Source organism: Gallus gallus, chromosome 6 (genome assembly GCF_016699485.2).
Source record: "Gallus gallus isolate bGalGal1 chromosome 6, bGalGal1.mat.broiler.GRCg7b, whole genome shotgun sequence".
Lineage (NCBI taxonomy): Eukaryota > Metazoa > Chordata > Aves > Galliformes > Phasianidae > Gallus > Gallus gallus.
In genome coordinates, this window is record NC_052537.1 from 35366559 (window position 1) to 35387301 (window position 20743).

At 44.1% G+C, this 20743-nt stretch overlaps 1 protein-coding gene across 4 annotated transcripts in view; it reads right to left on the reverse strand.

The window, feature by feature from the left end:
- Nucleotides 1-1851: 1851 nt before the first annotated feature.
- Nucleotides 1852-20743, reverse strand: part of TCERG1L (transcription elongation regulator 1 like) — a 65467-nt gene continuing 46575 nt past the window's right edge. For 3 of the 4 annotated variants that reach the window (XM_421827.8, XM_046943202.1, XM_040702836.2), the window contains exons 8-13: nt 20279-20433; nt 15531-15600; nt 11466-11601; nt 7067-7156; nt 3761-3879; nt 1852-2826 (exon numbers count right to left, since the gene is read on the reverse strand). In XM_421827.8, coding sequence (XP_421827.5) covers nt 2670-2826; nt 3761-3879; nt 7067-7156; nt 11466-11601; nt 15531-15600; nt 20279-20433 — 727 coding nt within the window. In that variant the 3' untranslated portion in view covers nt 1852-2669. The remainder of the gene's footprint in view (nt 2827-3760; nt 3880-7066; nt 7157-11465; nt 11602-15530; nt 15601-20278; nt 20434-20743) is intronic. The other variant, XM_040702837.2, reaches the window with a different exon arrangement.

Sequence of the window (20743 nt, forward strand, 5' to 3'; positions counted from 1 at the left end):
TTTTAACCACCCAAACAGTTCTATTTTATTTTCTGTGACTCTTTCAAGGGAGCAGACCAGGATCTGCTTTCTGAAGTACAGTGGTTCAGAGCATGTGTAACAGCACAGGAATCTTTCCATTTTGATGAAGGCTCTTCCGTTCCAAGAATCATAGCCTACGAGCAGTTCTACCAATGCTAGCATCTTCCTTCTGCAAGGAGCCAAACCTGTTTCTGCTGATACTTTTGCAAGCCCATTTTTAGTCCAGCCCATTGCTGCTGCCACAGGTTGGGTCTCTGCCACTGATCAGGGCCCTTCTGCCTCCCCACCCACAGCAACTGGATCCACCTGGGCCCCGAGCAGCAGCTGCAGGTGATTGTTCCCTACTGCCACAGCTGCTCTCCTTTTGCAGTTATCAATGATGAGGCTTGCCACAGAGGTCAATACCACACTCCCAGCAAGCCGGTCTGCCATTTGAAACCTCAAGCAGTTTAGTTGCTTGTTGCTGGTATCCAGGTTTCCATTTCAGCTGAGCAGATTTTTCTGTAGCTACAGGAACACAGAGTGGTGGACAGGCTGTGCCCATGTGATGGTGCTGCTGGCCCTGCAGGAGGGGACAGAGCCAAGCGGTTGCCCCAGCCAACTCCTGTTTCTGTACTGATCACTCCTTGCATTTCACAGGATTTCACAAGAAAACCAAAGGATTACCCATCAAAGTCAGAGATTTCTGACTCTGCCAGGAAATGCTACAGTTAAGGAGAGCCCCCAAAGATGAATACCTCCTTTTACCTGAGCCTGGAACAGGGGGCAGAACAGGGCATGGAACACAGCACAACAAGTGTGAGCTGCAGAAACACAAGAGCCTTAAGTTTTAGACCACTGCTTCTTGTCCTACCACTACACACCACCACTAAGAGCCCGGCCTCATCTATTTGCCTCCCATCTCCCTTTAGATATTAATAAACATTTATCAGATCCGCCTTCAGTCTTCTTTTCCCCAGGCTGAAGAGACCCAAGTTACTCAGCCTTCCCTCATACGGGAGATGCTCCAAGCCCTTCACCATCTTAGTGGCCCTCCACTGGGCTCCTTCTAGGAGATCCCTGTCTGTTTTGAACTGGGGAGCCCAGAACTGGACACAGCACTCTAAACGTGGCCTTCATGCAGAAACTCCGTCTCACAGAAATAAAGATGTTTTTCCCCTGAAAGCAACAGGAGTGGATCCTCTGCATGTGATGCCCTGCCCTATTGTGTGGGGCATTCCTGAAATTGCAACGGAAAAAAGCCAGGAAAATGGGCATTAAAAAATCCCTCAGAAGTGAAAAGGAACTGGAATACATGAATGACCTGAAACAGATCTGCTTTCAGGCCACAAACTTCCTCAAATACATTTCATGTGGACTACTTCTGTTTGAAATATTCTGAATCCATTTGTCCGAAGTATTAGAAAATACCATTTGTTTCCCCGATCATAAAAATACCTGGAACGCATCTAAATAAGAATCACCTGTAGTAAGAACAAATATAAAATTTGCCCCTATGAAGTAGAAGTCCATACATCTCCTGAGTAATAACTTAAAAATGAGGTCAACCGAGCAAATGGTTCTGAGCACAGAGGGAAGTGAGGGATGTGAGGGTACAGCGTGGAGCTGTGCTGCTTCAGCCCAGCCACCCAATGCTACCCCAGTGTCGCACACCATGTGCTCTCAATCTGTTCATGAGTGCAGCTGGCATCAGTGGAAATGTGCATGCGAAGCAGGAGCCCCAGGAGCAATCAGTGTTTTACCTTTCAAGTCAGGACCGTGAGACCTGTGCTGCTTTATCCAGCATGTCCTGAAGTTTAGAAACTTAACAAAAAATAATAAACCCAAAAATCGGCTTAAAATATTTATTAATTAAAAAAGTAAAATATTTAATTTATACAAAGATGATGAGAAAAATCTCATGCAGACTTTCCACATACAGGAACGTAACTCAGACTGCGATGGTTGTACAAAAGAAAGCCTTTACGGAACTCCAACGGAGCAGCGCTGCTATCGGCCCAAAGCACCACTCATGGGATCAGGAAAGCTATTTCTGGAACGGAGAGTTTCCTATGGAACACTGGCCAGGGTTTTCACACTCTTCACTAAGATTAACAATTAATATTTAATAGTACTACTCAGAGAACTGGACACAGACATGTGAACGCGGCAATGAATCCCTGCATCCCGCTGCACCTCCGCACTATTCGTGCTAATGCAGAAAGTTGCCAAAAGATTGCGATAGATAATTCCCCGAAATGATCAAAATATCTTGAGATCGTTATGGATGGCATCTGTTTCTGCTTAATTACAAATCTGCACCGGATTCATAATTTGTGTGTATTACAAGTAATTTGCATAATTAAAACAATTAAGGGATTGACATATCACGGCAATTAGAAATGCATCAAACTCTGGATGTTGTACAAAAGAGAGCTTCAATATGAAACATTAATTCCTTGGGAACAAATATCCTTCAGATTCCTGCAGAACAACCTTCACAAATGCTCCGTGTGTTCAGCAAACGCCATTCAGAGAAAGTTTTTCTCAGGGATATGCGCTCTGTCCTCCAGCTGCTGTGCGGTCAGCCTTTGCTTTCGCCTTCACTTTGGGGTCCTTCCTGCAGTCCCAGCTTTAGCTTCTGCACTCACTGCCAGCTCCAAGCAGTTTTATCTCATTTTCCGTAGCCTTATCCTATTTTCTTTGTCCCTCTTTTTAAGGATAAGTATGAACTGATTGAAAAAATGCTCTTGGTCCTTCTTCTTCTGAACCAGGCGGAACCGCTGATCCCTGCCGTATTTCTCTGCAAACTCTTTGAATGTCGTTCTGCAGAAAAGACAGAGGTTTGAAAGCTGCAGCCTTGCGGATGTGCCTTGTAGGAAAGGCACAGCCACGTCGCGGCTGAAAGCAGCGGGATGCCATGGCCAGGCCCAGGTGCTGAGCACAGGCCCTGCACCGAGAGCAGGAGCCCAGCCCAGCACCCCAGCAGACCCCTGCTTACACTCCAATCCCTGGGCTTTAAAATCTCACAGGTGCATTGTTCTAGCAATGGTTTCTAGCTTGATTTTGGTTTAGGTTGCACTCACAGCTCTGGTTAATGATGGACATATAATATGAATGCTGCAGTATTTCTTGTTGACTTTAAGCACTGTGCAGACTGATAATAGCCTCATGGGAACAGACTTGTCTGCATATCTTTACCACACATCCAAATCAAGCTAGGGGTTATGGCCAAGGTGAGTTTCTGTGGAGCTCTTGGAATGGGTCCAGAGGAGGACCACTATGATGATCAGAGGGCTGGAGCACCTCTCCTATGAATAAAAGGTTGAGGGAACTGCTTGTTTAGCTTGGAGAAGAGAAGGCTCCGAGGAGACCTCATTGTGGCATTCCAGTATTTGAAAGGAGCGTATAAACAGGAGGGAGAACACCTGTGCCACATAATTCTACTATATATATGCATATAAAATAGCATGTTATGCAAAATATTGCACATTCAAAGTGAGAGAGAGAAAAGAGAAAAGGAACAGAGAGGAACACTATATTCTGATTCTCAGTAATATTCTCATTCTCAGTAATATTCCCAGTGAAATAAACAAAATACTACAAAACGTTACTAAAGATATGTCAGCACAACTTTGTAACAGTAGATGTAAAACCTTGCCATGAAGAATGCATTCTGTTCTACCGCGTTCCAGGACTGATAAGCACAGACTAAATTAGAAATTTTATCTTAACAAATCTTCATACAGCAATGCCATACCTTGGTGATAGCTTGGATTCTTCCAGGAGCTTTTTAAATTCTTCTTTGGCTAACAACAATTTGTTCTTCTTCTCTTTGTACTCTTCTCTTATCCTGGTCTTGACAAACTGTTCAAATATCTTTCAAAGTAAGGAAAAATGATACAGTATTTATTAATAAAGGCTTTGTGGCATTCATGCTTCACTGAAGGGCTGTCAATCTCAAGAACCACAACTTCTATCATACAGCTGAATCTGCTTCAAGGAGTGCTGAGCGCGTGTGGTCAGGAAACAGCTGGAAAAAGGCATCCTTTGCACAGATAATACCTTCACTCAAACATTCAGTAAAACACAAATCAAGACTTCCTTACTTCAGTGTTATGCTCACATTTTCATTCCTATAGCACTATTTTTGTTTCCACGTTGTATCTGTACTTTGCACATACTTAGTTTAGACCTCACATCTTTCCCAGCTTGCTCTAATTCCTGAAAATGTATATCAGGCTTAGCATCAATATTTTGCAGGTTACCCCAAAAAAGCCCAAAGACCTTCCAGTTCAGCTGCCAGAAACCATGAGTTTACACATGGCTCTCTGCACACATGGACACAAACATTTGAATGCTATTGGAAGAGCTAACAACCTTCCACATCTGGCAGCTAAATGTGCATCACAGGGCTCAGCAGTGGATTGTGGGCATCTTAAAAGGCTCTATGTCTAAAATCTATGCCACTTCCTTTAATCACATCGTAAAGTACCAAAACTCCAATCCTGCTGGCTTCATGCTCTACAAAGCATTGCACACTGAGCTGCTCTGCAGAATGCTACTGGCTTTCCATAGTCACCATCCATCTCTTTCCACCACAGATTTTATACATCACTGATAATTACTGTGGTTACTACCAGGGCTGCTTTCTCATCAGCCGGGGGGATGCACAGGTGCAAATCTACATTTCAGGACAGCGTAAGCATCTGAACTGCAAAACACATTTGGTATGGTATGTGACAAGGGGAAGAAATGGCAATGGAAAAGTAAACATCAACAATGGTCATTCAAGAAGTGCTGTGACAACACAGGAAATCTAAATATATTATACCATATGCAACTGCATTATCTGAATATAAGAAAAGGAAGGAAAAGGAAATAAAGAAAACACGAGAACTGTTACTGCTTGTCTTTCCATTATCAGCGAAGATATTACAATGGTAATAAATCAAAGCTAAGTGCTAGTTCATTACCTAATAGAGTTGCCGCTTTACCCTTCACTATCCCTAGACTTAAACATCGCAGCATCCTTCAGATGCCTGTGAGCCTTCAGAGAATATCAGTCAGCAAGTGAATCAAGCTATCTGTAAATCACAGAATCATAGAATTGCTCAGGTTGGAAAAGACCTTAAAGATCACCAAGTCCAACCACAACGTAACCATCCTACCCTAACTCTAACAGCCCTCCACCAAATCATGTCCCTGAGCACCACATCCAAGTGGTTGTTAAACACATTCAGGGATGGTGACTCACCCACTTCCCTGGGGAGCCTATTCCAGTGCTTAACAAATACTCAATAGCAGATCATTACGCTCCTCAGGCTGTGCACCACAGCCCATGGCAGGAGGACCCCCCTGAGCCCCGCACTGCCCCTGCAGCTTGTTGCCCCTGCCCTGCTGACCACAGAGAGCAGAGGGTTGTGCTGGGCCAGCTGTGCTCTGGTACAGAGTCACCACTCACTCCTCACCCTTCTCTGAGCCAGCTTTCATCCCTAAACACCTCTGGTATTAATTCACTGCTATAATTTACAAAGCACTTGAGATGCTCGCTATGTGGGCCACAGGCAGCATCTGCACTATACACATTTCCATGTATCTAAATGATGTCTTCTACTGATTTAGGCTGTACTTCAGTAAGTATTTCATTAAATCAGGCATCTAGCCTTGCCCAAGCCTACCTTTCTTCTTCAACCACTTCCCGGAGGAAAACAAGGTCTAATTAAAGGGAAGCTCTCACAGGGAACATCTAGAACTCTTAACCTGAAGTTTAGTAGCGAAAACAGATTAAATACATGGCACGTCCTCCCAGGCTGAATTCTCCTGGGCCCTGGATAGTCAAAGCACACCCAACGCTCATCCTCTTCCTCCACAGCTGGCAGCCCAGCTTGCTCACAGCCAACACCAGCACTCGGCCCCTCCGCCAGCACTGACTGCACCTTGCAGACGAGGTGTCTGTGGTGCTTCAAGCAAAGCTCCATATTACATAATGTGCATTTATCATGCATTTTTATTACATCATCTCCGTGGCTGATAAAATAAAAGAGGAACGTATCTTGACTGACTGATGGAGGTCTAGGTTTTGTCCTTGCTGATTCCCTGAAATAAAATGAAGGCTCCTTGTTTAGCCTCTTCTTTAGCAGTATTTTCCACTCTAGCAGTTTTGCTCACATTTTCATTCCCGTATTTCATTATTATTTTATTTCCTTTTTTTTTTTTCTTAGGAAAGAAAATACTGGAAAGGCAGTAAATGAAGATGTATGTGCCCGGGCCCTCAGCAAATAACTGCAGCACACTCTCTGGAGAAACCACAAGACAATACGGGCCCCAGTGCAATGGAAAAGACATAAGAAGTACATTATTCATCATGTTTAGTTCCAAAATGGATAATTCCATATTCAAAATTCTTTCTTTTCCAGAATGACAAAGAAGTGGTAAGGAAGATGAATGACCATAGCATAAAAGAGTTCTCCTTCCCCGCCACATCCCTGCATCTCTCCTAATTTTTTTAGACTAATCTACATCCCCAGAGTTCTTTTAGCTCCTTTGTGATAACTAATGCCCAAATAAACAGGGCAGAAAAAAGTCTGCTTCCCTCTGTGGCTTGCCCATTCAAACAGGTACAAGCACAGCCAGTGTGCCCCATCCACATAGTTACTGCAAAATATAGCAATAAATAGTGCCAAGCTCCTAGAAAATTCCCCTAAGTAATAAAAAGGAACTACCCTCCCCACAATATGCAGCATAAATCAGAGAGGAAGCATTACCTCCTGGACATTAACCTTCCTAGAGCCAAGCCCCACAGATACCAACAGGGCTCATTCCTACAGCCGAAGAGGCTGCAGCTCTTCTCTATGGGCTGACTGACTTGTTGCCATTTGCTTTCCAAAGGTGGCAACACTTCTCTGGGAGCGCAGCCTACGTCAAAAGCCTCCCTGGCAAATCCCAAAAAGGAATTTCAATTGTCTGCTGCTCCTTTTATCCCACTGAGACAATTATTTGCTTATTGCAGTTAATCTGGGAAATGTTTGCCACCAACCAGAAGCTTTACCAGGGTAATGCTCACCTGCTTACGTTCCTCTGAATTTAGTAGAAGGTATCGTGGGTCAAACACTATTTTGTGTAACTCTTTTTCCCATGTTGAAAATGCTGAAACCTGTGAAGTATACAAACACAGTTGTGATAAAGAATTTTAATAAGGACTGGAAACAAGGAAATGTTCCAAGGTGAGACGAATGTGTAGTTCAGAAAGTTAATGAACCCTCTCAAGATGCCTCAGAGCAGTTGGAAGCTGCATTTCAATCTGTTTCTGGCAATGATCTGGTTGCACCCACACCATTAGTATTGATTTGCCCTAGGACATCTCAGTGAGTATCTGGAAGACACTAATTTCACATTTTTTGATGGAAAGAATCTGCAGCAGAAAGGGAAATGCCCATTTCATTACCTGCCTTTTAAGACAGAAGTATCAATTTCCATTTAATTGGGTACCTCAGCTTCAGCTCCCCTCGCTTGCAAAATTTAACTACTGGCCCAAATGAAGCTGTCAATGCACACATGCACTGAAGAACTAACAGTAATATACATCAAAACATCATATTATCATATTAAATTTACCACTTCCATCCAAGGGGGTGGGGGTCACCATCTGCATTCTGAGGCCTCCACCTCTTTCTACTGAATTCAGCCCTCTGCAATGGGACCCTGGATGTGCACCCGAGATCACTGCAGCATTTATAGACCTTCTGCAGTGCAAAATGACAATGCCACACTCACAGATGTTCTTCCACGTTCTCAGGATGCCCCTCAAGGCAGTGAGCTATAAGGACCACCCCAAACTGAGCAGGGCCATTCCTCAGCCCTGGGAGTTTTATGGAATGACGTTCCATATAATGTGTGAGGCAGAGATCCGCATCCTGATTCTGGTATCTCAGACAAAATCATGGTTAATTAGTTTCCTACAGAGAACTCCTTCGTAAGATAAAATATTCCAGTCATTCCACCTAGTTGCAAAGCAGAGTAAATTCACGAAGAAAAAAGAATTAAGTATGTGTAGTATAATTAAAGTAGACTAATTAACAATCAGACACGAAAGCTTTCGTGATGCCAAGTAGGTTGAAGTGGAGCGGCCAGCACTGGTGCTGGGGTGGGAGCTGGGCTGGGGATGGGGTTGGTTGCTGGGACATGAGGCCCACCGCTGCTCAGAGCAGGCCCACTGGATGCTGCCACGGGAACAAGTGCCTGGGGCCAGAGATGGGAAGCTACAGACCTTAGCCAGGAAGATTTGTACAGATTATGCATCACTGCAGCTGGTATCTGCAGGGCAAATAGAGGAGTGTAGGAATGTGCATCCCACATTCCATTTTAATTAGGACGAGGACATTATGCAGCCACCATGTGCTGAAAAACCACCAGTGGCACAGATGTTGTTCCTTAAGTCGTGAGCTTAAGTTAGGCTGAATCCAGACCCTACCAATGCACCATAGGTCAGGCAAAGCCTGTTCCAAGTGTTACCTTCTTGTGACGCAGCCTCCATGCCCACAGCTGCAGCACGAGGCATGCATTTTCTGCTGCTTTAGGGAGGTCAGAGGGAGCAATGCCTTTCCAGGAATGTTACTCCTGGACATCCACTCTGCTTCCAGTACAAAGGCCAGTTTAAATTCAGCGCTAGTTAAACTCAGGCAAATGCATCATTTAATCGTTCCTTTTCTGGCCGCTCCTTCAGTAACTACTGGCTTTCACAGACTGCAGGCACACACCTGAAACAACTGCTGGCTGCAGACGTTTGTAATTTATTTCTACACACAGTGTTCATTCTGGAGCTCGGCAGATGTACGGTCACATTCTGACCCATCTTCCCACCAGTGCCGCACCGTCCTCCTACCTCATCCAGGAGCACATTATGGGGTGGGGGTGGCAGCTCTTCCCAGAATACAGAAGGAGCTCTGCAGCCCGGTACCAGCCCAGAAGGAGAGGAAATGAGAGCTCAGTTTCCCTTTTCTTCCCAGTTCAGAGCTCCTGCTTTTCAATCTGAGTCCAGAATGCAGTGAAATAACTCATAAAAATGCAATGTACCGAGTTGGAGAAGTACGTTTAGAAGTGAAAGGACACCTATCTGAATAGCTGGTTTTATTTTTTCCTTCTCTCTGGAAGCCCAGCTACGATAGCACATTGAAAGTTTGGCTTTGATGAAAAGACTGATAAGAAAAGTGAAGTGTTTGCTATTTCCAGCAGGTGCATTTATCTTCTTCAGCAAAGGCTTCCCAGCCTGAGGGAGATCCTGACCCAGGCAGAGTGATGCCCACAGCAGATACACACTGAGAGGCACAGCCCTGCCTGCCAGCCCCCCACACCAACCCACACTGAAAGGGGTTAATGGTCCTTTCAGAGGCAGTTTGGGGTCTGTCTGAAAAATAGGCAGAAAAACAGGCTGCAGAGAAGGGACAATAAAACAATCCAGTGTGTTTTTCAGTTGTTCTGTGCCATATGCTGAGGCTGAGAATTATTTTGATGCAGGGTGACAGAGGTTAAAGCCCTCACCTTTATGCTTACTAATATTAAGGAAGAAAATCAAGGTGAAAATTACATTTTGAATTCATATCCTTTTAAAGTTTTGTTGCGTGAACATCCTAGCAAACAGAAAGAGAACATAGAACCATAGAATGGCCTGGGTTGAAAAGGACCACAGTGCTCATCTGGTTTGTCATCACATTGCTATGTGCAGGGTCGCCAACCAGCAGACCAGGCTGCCCAGAGCCACATCCAGCCCAGCAAGGTTATTTAACTCGGACACTTGGACCCCATGGCTGTCTGAAGAAGCTGCAATTTGTCCTCAGGGCTTTGTGGAAACTGCTGGACTTCCACAAGGACTGCATCAGAGATTACATTTTTACACCGGAAAACTCACCATAGACCTGGGAACAGCGTTGCCATCTCAGAGCTGCACCACAATCACATCTTATTTTTAATCTTACAGGCAATATTCTTTTAGTGAAACATTTTAAGCATGAGAATTCATAACAACGCTGAAAAACTCGATCTGGTTCAAGCTCTTTGTAATGCTGCCAAGAACCTTCTCAAGAAAAACCAGCATGACAAGAAAATGGCAGCAGGCAGCCATTCCAGCAGCCAGGCTCAAAGAAGATGAGTGGCCTCAGTGCACTTTGGGAGATGCCAGCTGAGCCCACCCAGCGCCTTATCAGACCACCTCGAAAGGCTCTGGGTAAAAGCAGAGAGTCCTATTAGTACATATTTGTAAATAATAGCACAGATAGCCGTATTCCTTTATGGCATTTCCGTGGTTTTTAAGCACAAATAACAAAATGCATGAATAGAAGTGGGGACGGTGTAGAGATAATTTACTGCTGAACTTCTGAACCTGTGAAGTCTGCTGACTAACAATGATGACTTGTACTGCTCTACTGCCTGACAACACACACTTATGATTCTTTTTTCTTCACAGAAGTTACATAAGCTTCTATGCAATATGTATTTGAAGAGTGTTGGAGGAAGTTATAGAATCTGCACATGCAACTGCACTACGCACCCGTTTCCATCTGCAGGCATAGGGCTGAAGCGTGCTACCTTATTAAATCCATCCCTGCTGCCTTGAAGATGAAGGGGGCACTGGGAGACAAAGTTTGCACTGGCAATTTTATATTTAAAAGCAACTGTATTGTTGATGGTAACCTTTACAGGAGCAGTTCGACGCAGGTTTATGAGTGCTGTGGCAGAAAATAAAAGTCAGGGTGAAGCTCTTTACAAAACCGGTAACAGGATGCTGTTACTGTGATCTGTGACTCATATTTCTCTTTTGGTCATGAGGCTCACAGTGCTGATGGACTCTATCTGTAAATTGAGTTTATGCTCCATCTAGCTGCTCATAACCTTGCTCAGGCCCTGGGAAAATGGTAAGAGAAATGGCCAAGGGAAACAGCCCTGGGACCGCCAGGTCTTCCCAGCAGGTCCAAGGACAGTCAGAAAAGGCCAAAGACACAAGCAGGTTTTCTCTCCTGAGCCTCCAGAATGCCCATTTCTAGCAGGCTGGACATGCCCCTTGTGCTCTCTGCCAGGTGACACACAACACGTCTTCCACCCTTTGTCCATCACATAACACAGTCTTGGGGTGGTGCAGGACTGCCAGGGCTCCCAGCACATTGCTCAGCACAATGCTGAGCCACGGGTCCCAGCGGAAGGAGCAGTCACCTTTGGGTGCATACATAGGGATTTACTTGCGACTGCACCAGCAAAGGACTTTCAGTTCTGAATGGCCACACTTTACTGGATGGCACTGGGGAAAAGTCAAAGTAAAGAAACGCAGAAGCTAGCCAGTTAATAGAGAGCACCCTCTCCATAGTTCCTCCTTTGAATGCCAAGCCATAATCACACCATGATCCCTGCACTGGTCAGACATAATGCTCTCCCTTCCCCAAGGAGATATGCTGACCCACGGACGTGTTCCTTACCCCTCTCTCCAGAAGCATATCTCGGAAATGAGTGATGCGCTCCTCGAGGGGCGGTGTGACCTCTGCTGCTGATGGCTTCCCATTCCTCTCCTCTGTGCCTGCCTTCCCTTGGTCAGCGGCCTGGCAATCTTCTGTTCTTTAACAAGGCAAGACAGAAAACAGTTTAGCAGTTGTAGGCTTGGGAGGGCACTTTTAACCCTCTTCACAGCCTGGCAATCCATCCCATGTACAAGCATGCCAGAGCACCACTGGCCCTGCTGCTGCAGTGTGAGGGTGATGCTCTCCTCAGCTGTAATCCTACATCATTGGTGCAGTCACTGGAACCAAAGTTTTTTCCATCAGATAACTGCTTACATAATTTTATCAGAGCTGGAGATCATTAACACTGCATTCTCACCCCACTCTGTGAAATGCCGTTGTTTGGAGGGCCCTTGTGTGTCATGGAATGCCTTCAGCATCCTCAGTGATGGGCTTATATAGCCACAGAATCATGGAATCCCTGCATGCTTGGGTTGGCAAGGACTCCAAAACCCTCCAGTCCCACCCCTACCACCATCTGGGTCCCCTCCAGCTCAGGTGCCCAGAGCCTGGCCATGGCCTGGGGCACCTCCAGGGATGGGGCAGCACAGCTCCAGGCAGTGCCAGCACCTCAGTGCCTCTGGGGAAAGCAATCTAAACTAAATCTTCCCTCTTTTAGTTTCAAGCTAGAACTCAGACTCCTGCTCCGGGTCTTTCCTACTGCTTCTCAATGTCTTCAGCAGAGCAGACACAATAAAACATGAAGATGACTTCTGGGGAGACCAAGGAACTGGGAATGATCACAATGCACGTGCATGGCTGATGGAATTGAGCTGCTTTGATTCTTAGCATCCTACTAGGCATGACTGCATTTGCTAATGATGCGATTTACTATACAGTATTGTTCAATACTTAGGTTTGGAATTTCTACATGAAAACACTTTCTTATTTCCAAGCAAATGGATTACATCGGTATGTAACACGAGTTCTAGTACACTATCTTCCATCTACAAATAATCACATTACACTTACATTTACCCTAAAACGATGCTATATTACTAGTGATTTCAAAGATATCAGATTGTTTTCCTTTGCAGAATGACAGTGAATTTCATATTGCAACAGCAAATGCTTTCTTGTAACATGATCCATGAAAGGCCCAATCCAATTTCTGCCATCAGCAAAGAGCTTCTTCCAGCTGAAACTGCAGAAATACAGCACACTGCTCAATCAGCTCAGCATCACAAGAGCCCTTCTTTCCTTCAGTCTTTCTCAGGAAATTGAAAATGATGCTGAACATTACACTGACTTGCTATTGTCTCACGCCAGAGATTACAATAAGCAGTATAATTTTCTTTAGCAAATAACTGCAGAATCATAGAGAGGTTTGGGTTGGAAAGGTCCTCTAAAGGCCACCCGGTGCCACTCCCTGCGGTGAGAAGGGACACCCACAGCTGATCAGGTGCTCAGAGCCCATGCCAGGCCTGTGCAGATCCATGAGAGCAGACGGGCCCCGCTCCGATCCGCAGCCAGCTTTGGGCCAGGTCCCCCACCGGCTGTGGGAGCAGTTCTGTTCTTACTGATGTACATTAACATGAAGACAGACATCAGTGCGAACATCAGAAATGACAACTGACAGAAGTAATAGAGTCAGAAGGCTCTACCACGTAGCTGTGTGATGACCCCTCCGGCTGAATTATGATGCACTGTGCTGGAACTTTGATGCAAGCGTGTCTTATCATCAGCATGGGGCTCTCTCAGGAGCAGATGATTTATTGTGTGTCAGAGCATCCCTATCATCTGCTAAGGCAACAACTTCCAGAGAGAGAGCATAATTAAAACAGAATAGGAACCGCTGTATGTTTTAAAACAAATCCTGAAAGCACGTAACCTCATTTTAATTATATTTAACCAAAAAAACCCAAATCATTAATATTGCAAAAAGAAGTGAATAACGTGCCTGTATGCAAACATTTTTCAGGCTATTCAGCATCAACATGAAAATACATGTGAAAGCAGGGAGGCAGTGTGGGAGCACACACCTACAGCTGCAATGGGGATACTTCAGGCATGGGTTACTGGTGCTACCCCACCCATTGCTGTGGGATGTCTGAGTCCCACTAATGAAAAAGATAACAGGATAACTAATTTCTAGTTTGAAAAGAAAATCTTCAAGTATTTCACATGTCAAGGACTGTTAGCTGCAGCTTAATATTCATATATTTAAACAAGCATTGAGGCCATGCTTCTTTAGCAAAAGGTCAATATCTGAAGCTCCATCCACAAACCTCTGCATGCTGCCGTTGTTTCGGGGCACAAAGCAAGATGTCAGGAAATCTTTACATGTTATAAAAGAGAATTTAAAATTCAAAGCAGCTGCAGAAATCATGGAGCGGTTGGGGGATATATGCTCTGCTGCCAGAAGAATAAACACTTCGGGGCTCTTCGGTGACAGGTCAAACTTCTGAGGAATTGGGATCATCACAACGAAGTCTGAGAGACTGCTGTGCTGTCAAGCCAAATCCTGCTTGTTTATTTTATGACTAATGCCCTTGACTTTCATGGGACTAATTGCCCAAGTACAACAAATGCGTACTGGTTCCTCCTAGTCTAGGGATTTATTCTAAAAGTTAAATGAAGACAGGACTAATGACAGTCCCCAGCATCCAACACTTGCTAAATGATGATCATGCCATACATGAGACACTGCTGCATCAGAGAACTGGTTCCTGGGCTGTGCCTTTTGGGCACGGCTGCAGTGAGCAGCACTGGGCCAAGCTGACATTGCCCAGCTTGACGCATATGATGTCATTTTCTGGAGGGGGATATCCTGATGGAAATAAAAAGATAAGAAAACAAACTCCAGCAACATAGAAAAAGATAGTCCATGTTTGGGTCTTACCAATTCTGACAACGCCCTTTAGAATACAGAGAAAATAAGAAGGAAGCAAAGTTAGCATTCCAAGAGCAAGTCATGCAGATGCAGCCAAGCCGACGCTGTAATCTTCAAATGCCAACCAAAGACCACTTTGATGCAGAAATCACTGAGTAAATGCTTCTTGAGATTATGAACAAGTTTCTGGAGTTTTAGCATTCACTGTATGTGGAATTCCAATTTCTCAATCATTAGAAGGAATAATCATAACTGCACATAACAGCTTCTACATGTAGGCTCTAAGAGGGTTCCATGATTGTAAGATGCATGGATTTTAATAAACGTACACTTAAATACTTTTATACTGAATATCTACTTCTATATTAAGCTTACACATACAAAACAAATACTAAGAGTACATATTTATTACATACTAAGCATACACTTTCTATGTTATATATATATATACTATATATATATATAAAGTAACACACATTTGAGTGTTGAACTCAAAGGATCTGTTTTTTTCTTCATAATAATACAAATCCATGGAAACTCTACTGAGGAGCAAAGAACCACTCAATGTGAAGTAAGAATGGCAACGTAAAAGAGAATACCATTATCTTCAATATAACCACTCAGAAAACACAAGAATATGTTGTATTTCCTAATCAAAATGCCCCCCAAATACAGAACACAGTATCTATATATATTTATTTTATAGATTTATTTTTTTTTACTGGTCCAAACCAGTAGGTGATCTATAGCCAGCCCATGCAAACAGCTGACCCTAAATGTAGTTACTGGCCTACAGTCACATTCAATGAGATGTCCCAAAGGCATCACTTCATTTGAACTGCTTATCTCATTTTCTTCACACGTGGTGAGGGTAGGGACTTGCTCATCTAGCACAGGTTTTTCAGCCTGATTCCCCACCAGGATTTGATGTCAAAGTTTAGTACAAGTACAAAAATGCATGATATCTATGGGAAATAGATATCTTAAAAAATTGTGGTGAAGTTGGATGAAGAGCAGATACCTCAGGGATGTCTCATTGTACATTGGTGTAGTTACCCATACAAAATACAATAATGGTGATTCTCTTTGCACTAATCAGTACCAGAATTTAGGTTCCCAACATCACATGTAGGTAGGTAAATATTAGGACTTACTTATTTCTCTTAATTTTGATGCTAAGATCATCGTTTTCATCTCCTGGACAAGAGCTAACGCTTTTATCTGCTAAAAAGAAACAAATAGAGCAGTTAGGTTTGAACTACAGAAATGGGAAGAAAATTCCACAAAGTAATTTTTCATTCCTCCCTCTTTGCTCCAACTCAGCCATTTACTGCTTTCCTCTCTGCACAGAGTATTTGAAACTCATCAGCTAATTACAAGTTCCTCTTATTTGCCCAAGCCCAATCTTTATATCACTGAAGCTAAAAGAAATTGGGACATTTCAAGCTTCAGTGTAACAATCTTGTTCGTCACTCACTTTCTTTCCCTGCTTGATGGAAATTAATGGTATATTAGTGGGCTTTCAGCAAACGTTACCGTTTATCTCAAGTGCATGCACACAGCATACATTACATCACTACAGAAGAGACAGATGCCAGCTGTAACACCGCAGCCTATGAGGACTGGAGGCAGAGCATCAGGAGCAGATACGCAGCAAGCAAAAAATGCTTTTGATATTTACTAGCTATAACTTAACATGAGAATAACATGAAGTGAAAGGTGTTGTAAAATAAGGAGAGCTTGATCTCAAAATCCTTACTAGATGGAAGTATTAAAAACACGTGTATGAATTTAATCATGTTTGAAATGTATACAAATTATCTTTTCTTGCTGAATTCTTCAAGACATCCAATTCAAGGTACAAAGAAACAAGAAAAACAATCCACAGACGTGGATGGTAGAATGTAGTTCAACAGCAACGTTATAAATCTATAGAAGCTGCAGGGATCTCAGCTTTAATGAATTCAGAAGGCAATGGTACGAAAGAAGAGAGCACTTGGTGCTGCTCCCAAAGATGATGGAAGGTGCAGATGGCGCTCGGTTCCACACCGACTGCACACACAGCTCTGCTCCTACCAAGCTGTGGTTTCCATAACACGAGAGAAAAACCCACCAGTGATGAACAACGATCCCATGAAGCTCTTAAGCCACCCGAGGCCGAACTCCATGTGTAGCCATCTTCAGAAAAGATCTACCACAGCTCTCTGACAAGCAGACTGTATCATTTCTATTTGTGATAAATAGGTGAACTGCACATACATTTACAAAACCCAACTTTCAACAACCATATAACTTTCAGATAAAAGGAACCTGGTACAATCTGCCCAAATTCCTATCTGCCAATTCCTGACCTATCTCAAGTTCTCCCAGCAAACAGTGAGAGCCCACTTACAGCAGGGACACCAAATCCTCCCTGCTCTGCTTGCACCACCGACTGCCTCGAATAAATGGAACAAGATTAGAACCAACAGAATCACTTAACACCTCAGTGCAATGGAAAACAGTGAAAGATGACAAACGGTGTCTGTACCCTCACTCAGGAATGTGCTGCATCACAGCGCACCGCTAAGGCCAGCAGCCACCTTAGAGAGGGAGAGAAGCAACCGAGCACAACCTCGAGTAATTAACTTAAAGCGCTGAGGAAGAATATTACTTGACAGTAATCTCTCCGTGAAATCATGAAGCGGAGCTCTGCCACAGTCTGATGGTCTGCCAGGCTTAGTGCTGATTAATTAAATCATTCTACTAATCCCAGCCATGTAATGAATTTTGGTTCACTTTCCAGAACGAAAAGAAAACATCACTATTTAGCAGGTGCGTCAAAGCGCTGCCAATCCATTGGCAACACACAGAAACCTGATTCGTGGTTCTGCAGAGCCCCAGAGTGTGCAGATCACATGTAAGAGGGATGAGTGATGAGCTGAGCGATGCTGTTCTCTATGAGGAGGAAGTTTTTCCCCCAGAGGGTGGTGACGCACTGAACAGGTTGCCCAAGGAGGCTGTGGATGCCCCATCCCTGCAGGCATTCAAGGCCAGGCTGGATGTGGCTCTGGGCAGCCTGGTCTGCTGGTTGGTGACCCTGCACATAGCAGGGGGTTGGAACTGGATGAGCATTGTGGTCCTTTGCAACCCAGGCCATTCTATGACTCTATGTAAGGAGCAGGCTGCTCAGATTTGTCTGAACGCTACAATGAACTCTTCAAAAGCTTCTGTGGGAAAAGAGTAGACTAACTCATCCCTAATTGTGAAGAGAGATCGTACTGAGTATGAATCAGCATGCAAATTTCTGTAATTAAAATGCCAATTTTCTTTTCCTCATCTGAAATAAGCAAGACCTCCTGACCCTAATACTCAGGCAATCAACTTGCAAAAAATTGTCAAGAAAATGCCCTTCTTCAACTTCAGTCTTTTTTTGCTTTCCTATCTACTCCCACCGCCTTGCCTTGCCCACACCCGCCTTCAGGTTTGATGATGAATACCACCCTCGTGGGCCTACGTTCCAAATCTCACCCCTGGGTTTGAAGAACTGGATCTCCCTCTGAAGAATTAGCACTGACTGCTCCCTGCCGCCCTCGCTTGTGGGCTTCCTCTGCATTTGGTCATTTGTAACACATGGATGGAAACATTGGTAATTGTGATAGAGTGGATGGTTGGAGGGGTCAGACCGTACTGAACCGCTGGGATCGGCTGGGGGATGATGGGACCAAGGGTGGATCTGCCTCACAGCTCTGCCAAAACCAGCGCCGTGTGGAGGCAGCACCATGGGCAAATGAGCAATGTTTCATTTCTGCCTGAATTACACTTGATCTTTCAGTGGAATGATGCACAGATAACCTATAACACCCTGTGAATAATTACGCCTGTTAACTTTTTCGTGACTTTGATTTAAAATCTCTAATTAAAACTCAGCAGTGGCAACTAAGCTAAATCCATTCAGCAGCCATTGTTGCAAACACACGGCTCATTTGTGCTATTTATTTAATCAGAATAAAAGCTAAGAAAAATGGTAACAAATGATTTCTTTCACCTTGGCAGCTAATATGTACTAATTATAACCTGATTGCCTCAAATACCGAGCAACCATAAGTCCCAGTTATATCAAGGAAGATGAAGACTATTAGCAGCAATGAAAACCATGGTCATAAAGAAATTGGTGCATGAATCAAATCCCGGTGGGATATATAGATGACAAAGGATGGGAGTGAAGTGGCACCTATCAGCAGTGCCTTTAGATTCTTCTCAGTAATTCATTAGAGACTATGAACAATGACCCTTGCTTTTGTCTTTGGCCACCACACTCCCTCATCAGTACTTAATCACTCTTTCAATATATCCTGTAATGAAAAGCATATGTTCTACTTTTCTCCTGAGAAATGAAGTTCAGCAGTAAAGCTTTGGAATTCCTAGATACAGAGCTAAAGTTATTGAAATCATATAGGAAAAAAAATGATGCAAATTTCAAGCCTCTGACAATTTAAATTAATATTGAAAAGATGTAATGATGTTATATATTAAGGAGTATAGGAATAGAAAACCGCCCTCTATGGTATTTCTTCAGTAACCTTCTGCTAATAATGATGACATAAATAGTAGTTATCACTCGCATACTCACAGCTCATGCCACAGCAGTTAACTGAAAGCCCTGCCTCTGGATCAATGCCTATGCTATTGCTCCCAACAGCATATATATATGAGTATATAAGACAGGTCATTTCTTAAGACACGTAGTGCTATCTGATCTTTAGTTACAATAACTGTATTTTAAAGGAATGAGGGAAGCCTCATTTCCCCCCGCTCTGTGTTTCTAGACCTCACCACCAGTCAGCTGAAGGAGGTTCTCTGGTGAGCCTGCTGTAAAGCACAACGTTCACAGGTCCACCAGCACTGACCAGGAGTGCTTCCAATGGCTGTATGTCCTACCACAATGGCAGGCCTTACTGGCACAGCCCAGATGTGAAAGCCAACATGAAGCTTTAGGGAATAGAGGAAGCACTAAAACTGAATTGAACTGCTACCACTAACAGTGCAAAGGGAGCCAACAGCAACAGGTGAAACAACATTTTTGGAGAACTATGCAGGGGAACACTATGGGGCCACCAGAACATGGGCAAGCACAGGTACTGGGTACTGCTGGGTCACTCACCAGTGGGAACAACATCTGGACTGGGCAACAAGGCAACAAAGAGCAGAGCAAATAGGTGGCATGACAAGGAGCATGGGGATGAGGGAACTGCCTCTGCAAACTGGCCGTGTTGTAGAGGAACAGCCAGCAAACTCCAGCTCGCCAAACTCCAGCTCACCAACAGGTCAGGCTGTTCCTTCAGGCTGTACTTTGAACCACTTAGCACGTATTACTGCAGATCAGCATGGTATGTGTCAGCCAGCGCCACAAATTTCCACAAATTTCAACAGTACAGTGCTTAAAAGGGGACTGATAGATCTACGTTGAGATTGAAGCACCTATGTTTCCATCAAACCTTTTAGCAGCGATTAGAGATTTACTACTGGGAGTTTTTCCCCCCTACAACTTGGTTGAATAATCATTAACTCTGGAGTATCTGCTCCAGTGCAAGAGCTAAATAATGCATTGGTAATGCGTTCGTAATGTACATCTTAGAAATAACAGTAATAAAACATACTGTCTTCCGAGATGTATTTTATACATCACAGATTCCTCCAGTACAAGAAGCCACCTGGTTCTTTATTGCCAGTAACGAGCACTCTCTATCCCTTAGCTCACCATTCCAGTGAAAATAAATATTTTGTAGTGACCACCAATTTTAACAGGGTACTTGACATGGAGTCTTAAGGAAAGCCACTGAATCCTGGTTATCTCATTTCCACTGAGCACAGAGACCCAGTGTGTGCTGGCACAGAGGCACAGTCGCGGCGCGTTAGTTACTTGCTGCAGCATCCAGCTTGCGCTTGTGCGGAGGGTCCTCGAGGATCCTGTTAATGTCGCCGCGGTGCCTCAGGTCCACCGGCTTCTCCCACACCGACAGCTGCATTGTAGGGTTGAAGAAGAAGACCCGGTCATCTCCAGTCCAGACTACACACCTAGTCCAAGTGATAAACTATGCTTAGATCATGCCAAATATACTTGTGACCAAGCAATTAACTCCGAGATTAATTCTTGTATTTCGTTGTTAACTGTGCATGAGACTCAGAGTGGCACCTGCACAAGGTTCCTCTACACCATGCAGGTCACCTTGGGCAGAGTGACTCCCTCCACATAACATGAATGGTCTAAAGACCCCACAGAAACAGGAGGAGAACTTCTCTATCAAGGTAGGGAGGAGAGCAAGGGGAGGAGGAACGCAGTGATGTTCATGGTGAAAGAAGCCATAGGAAAACACATTTCATATTT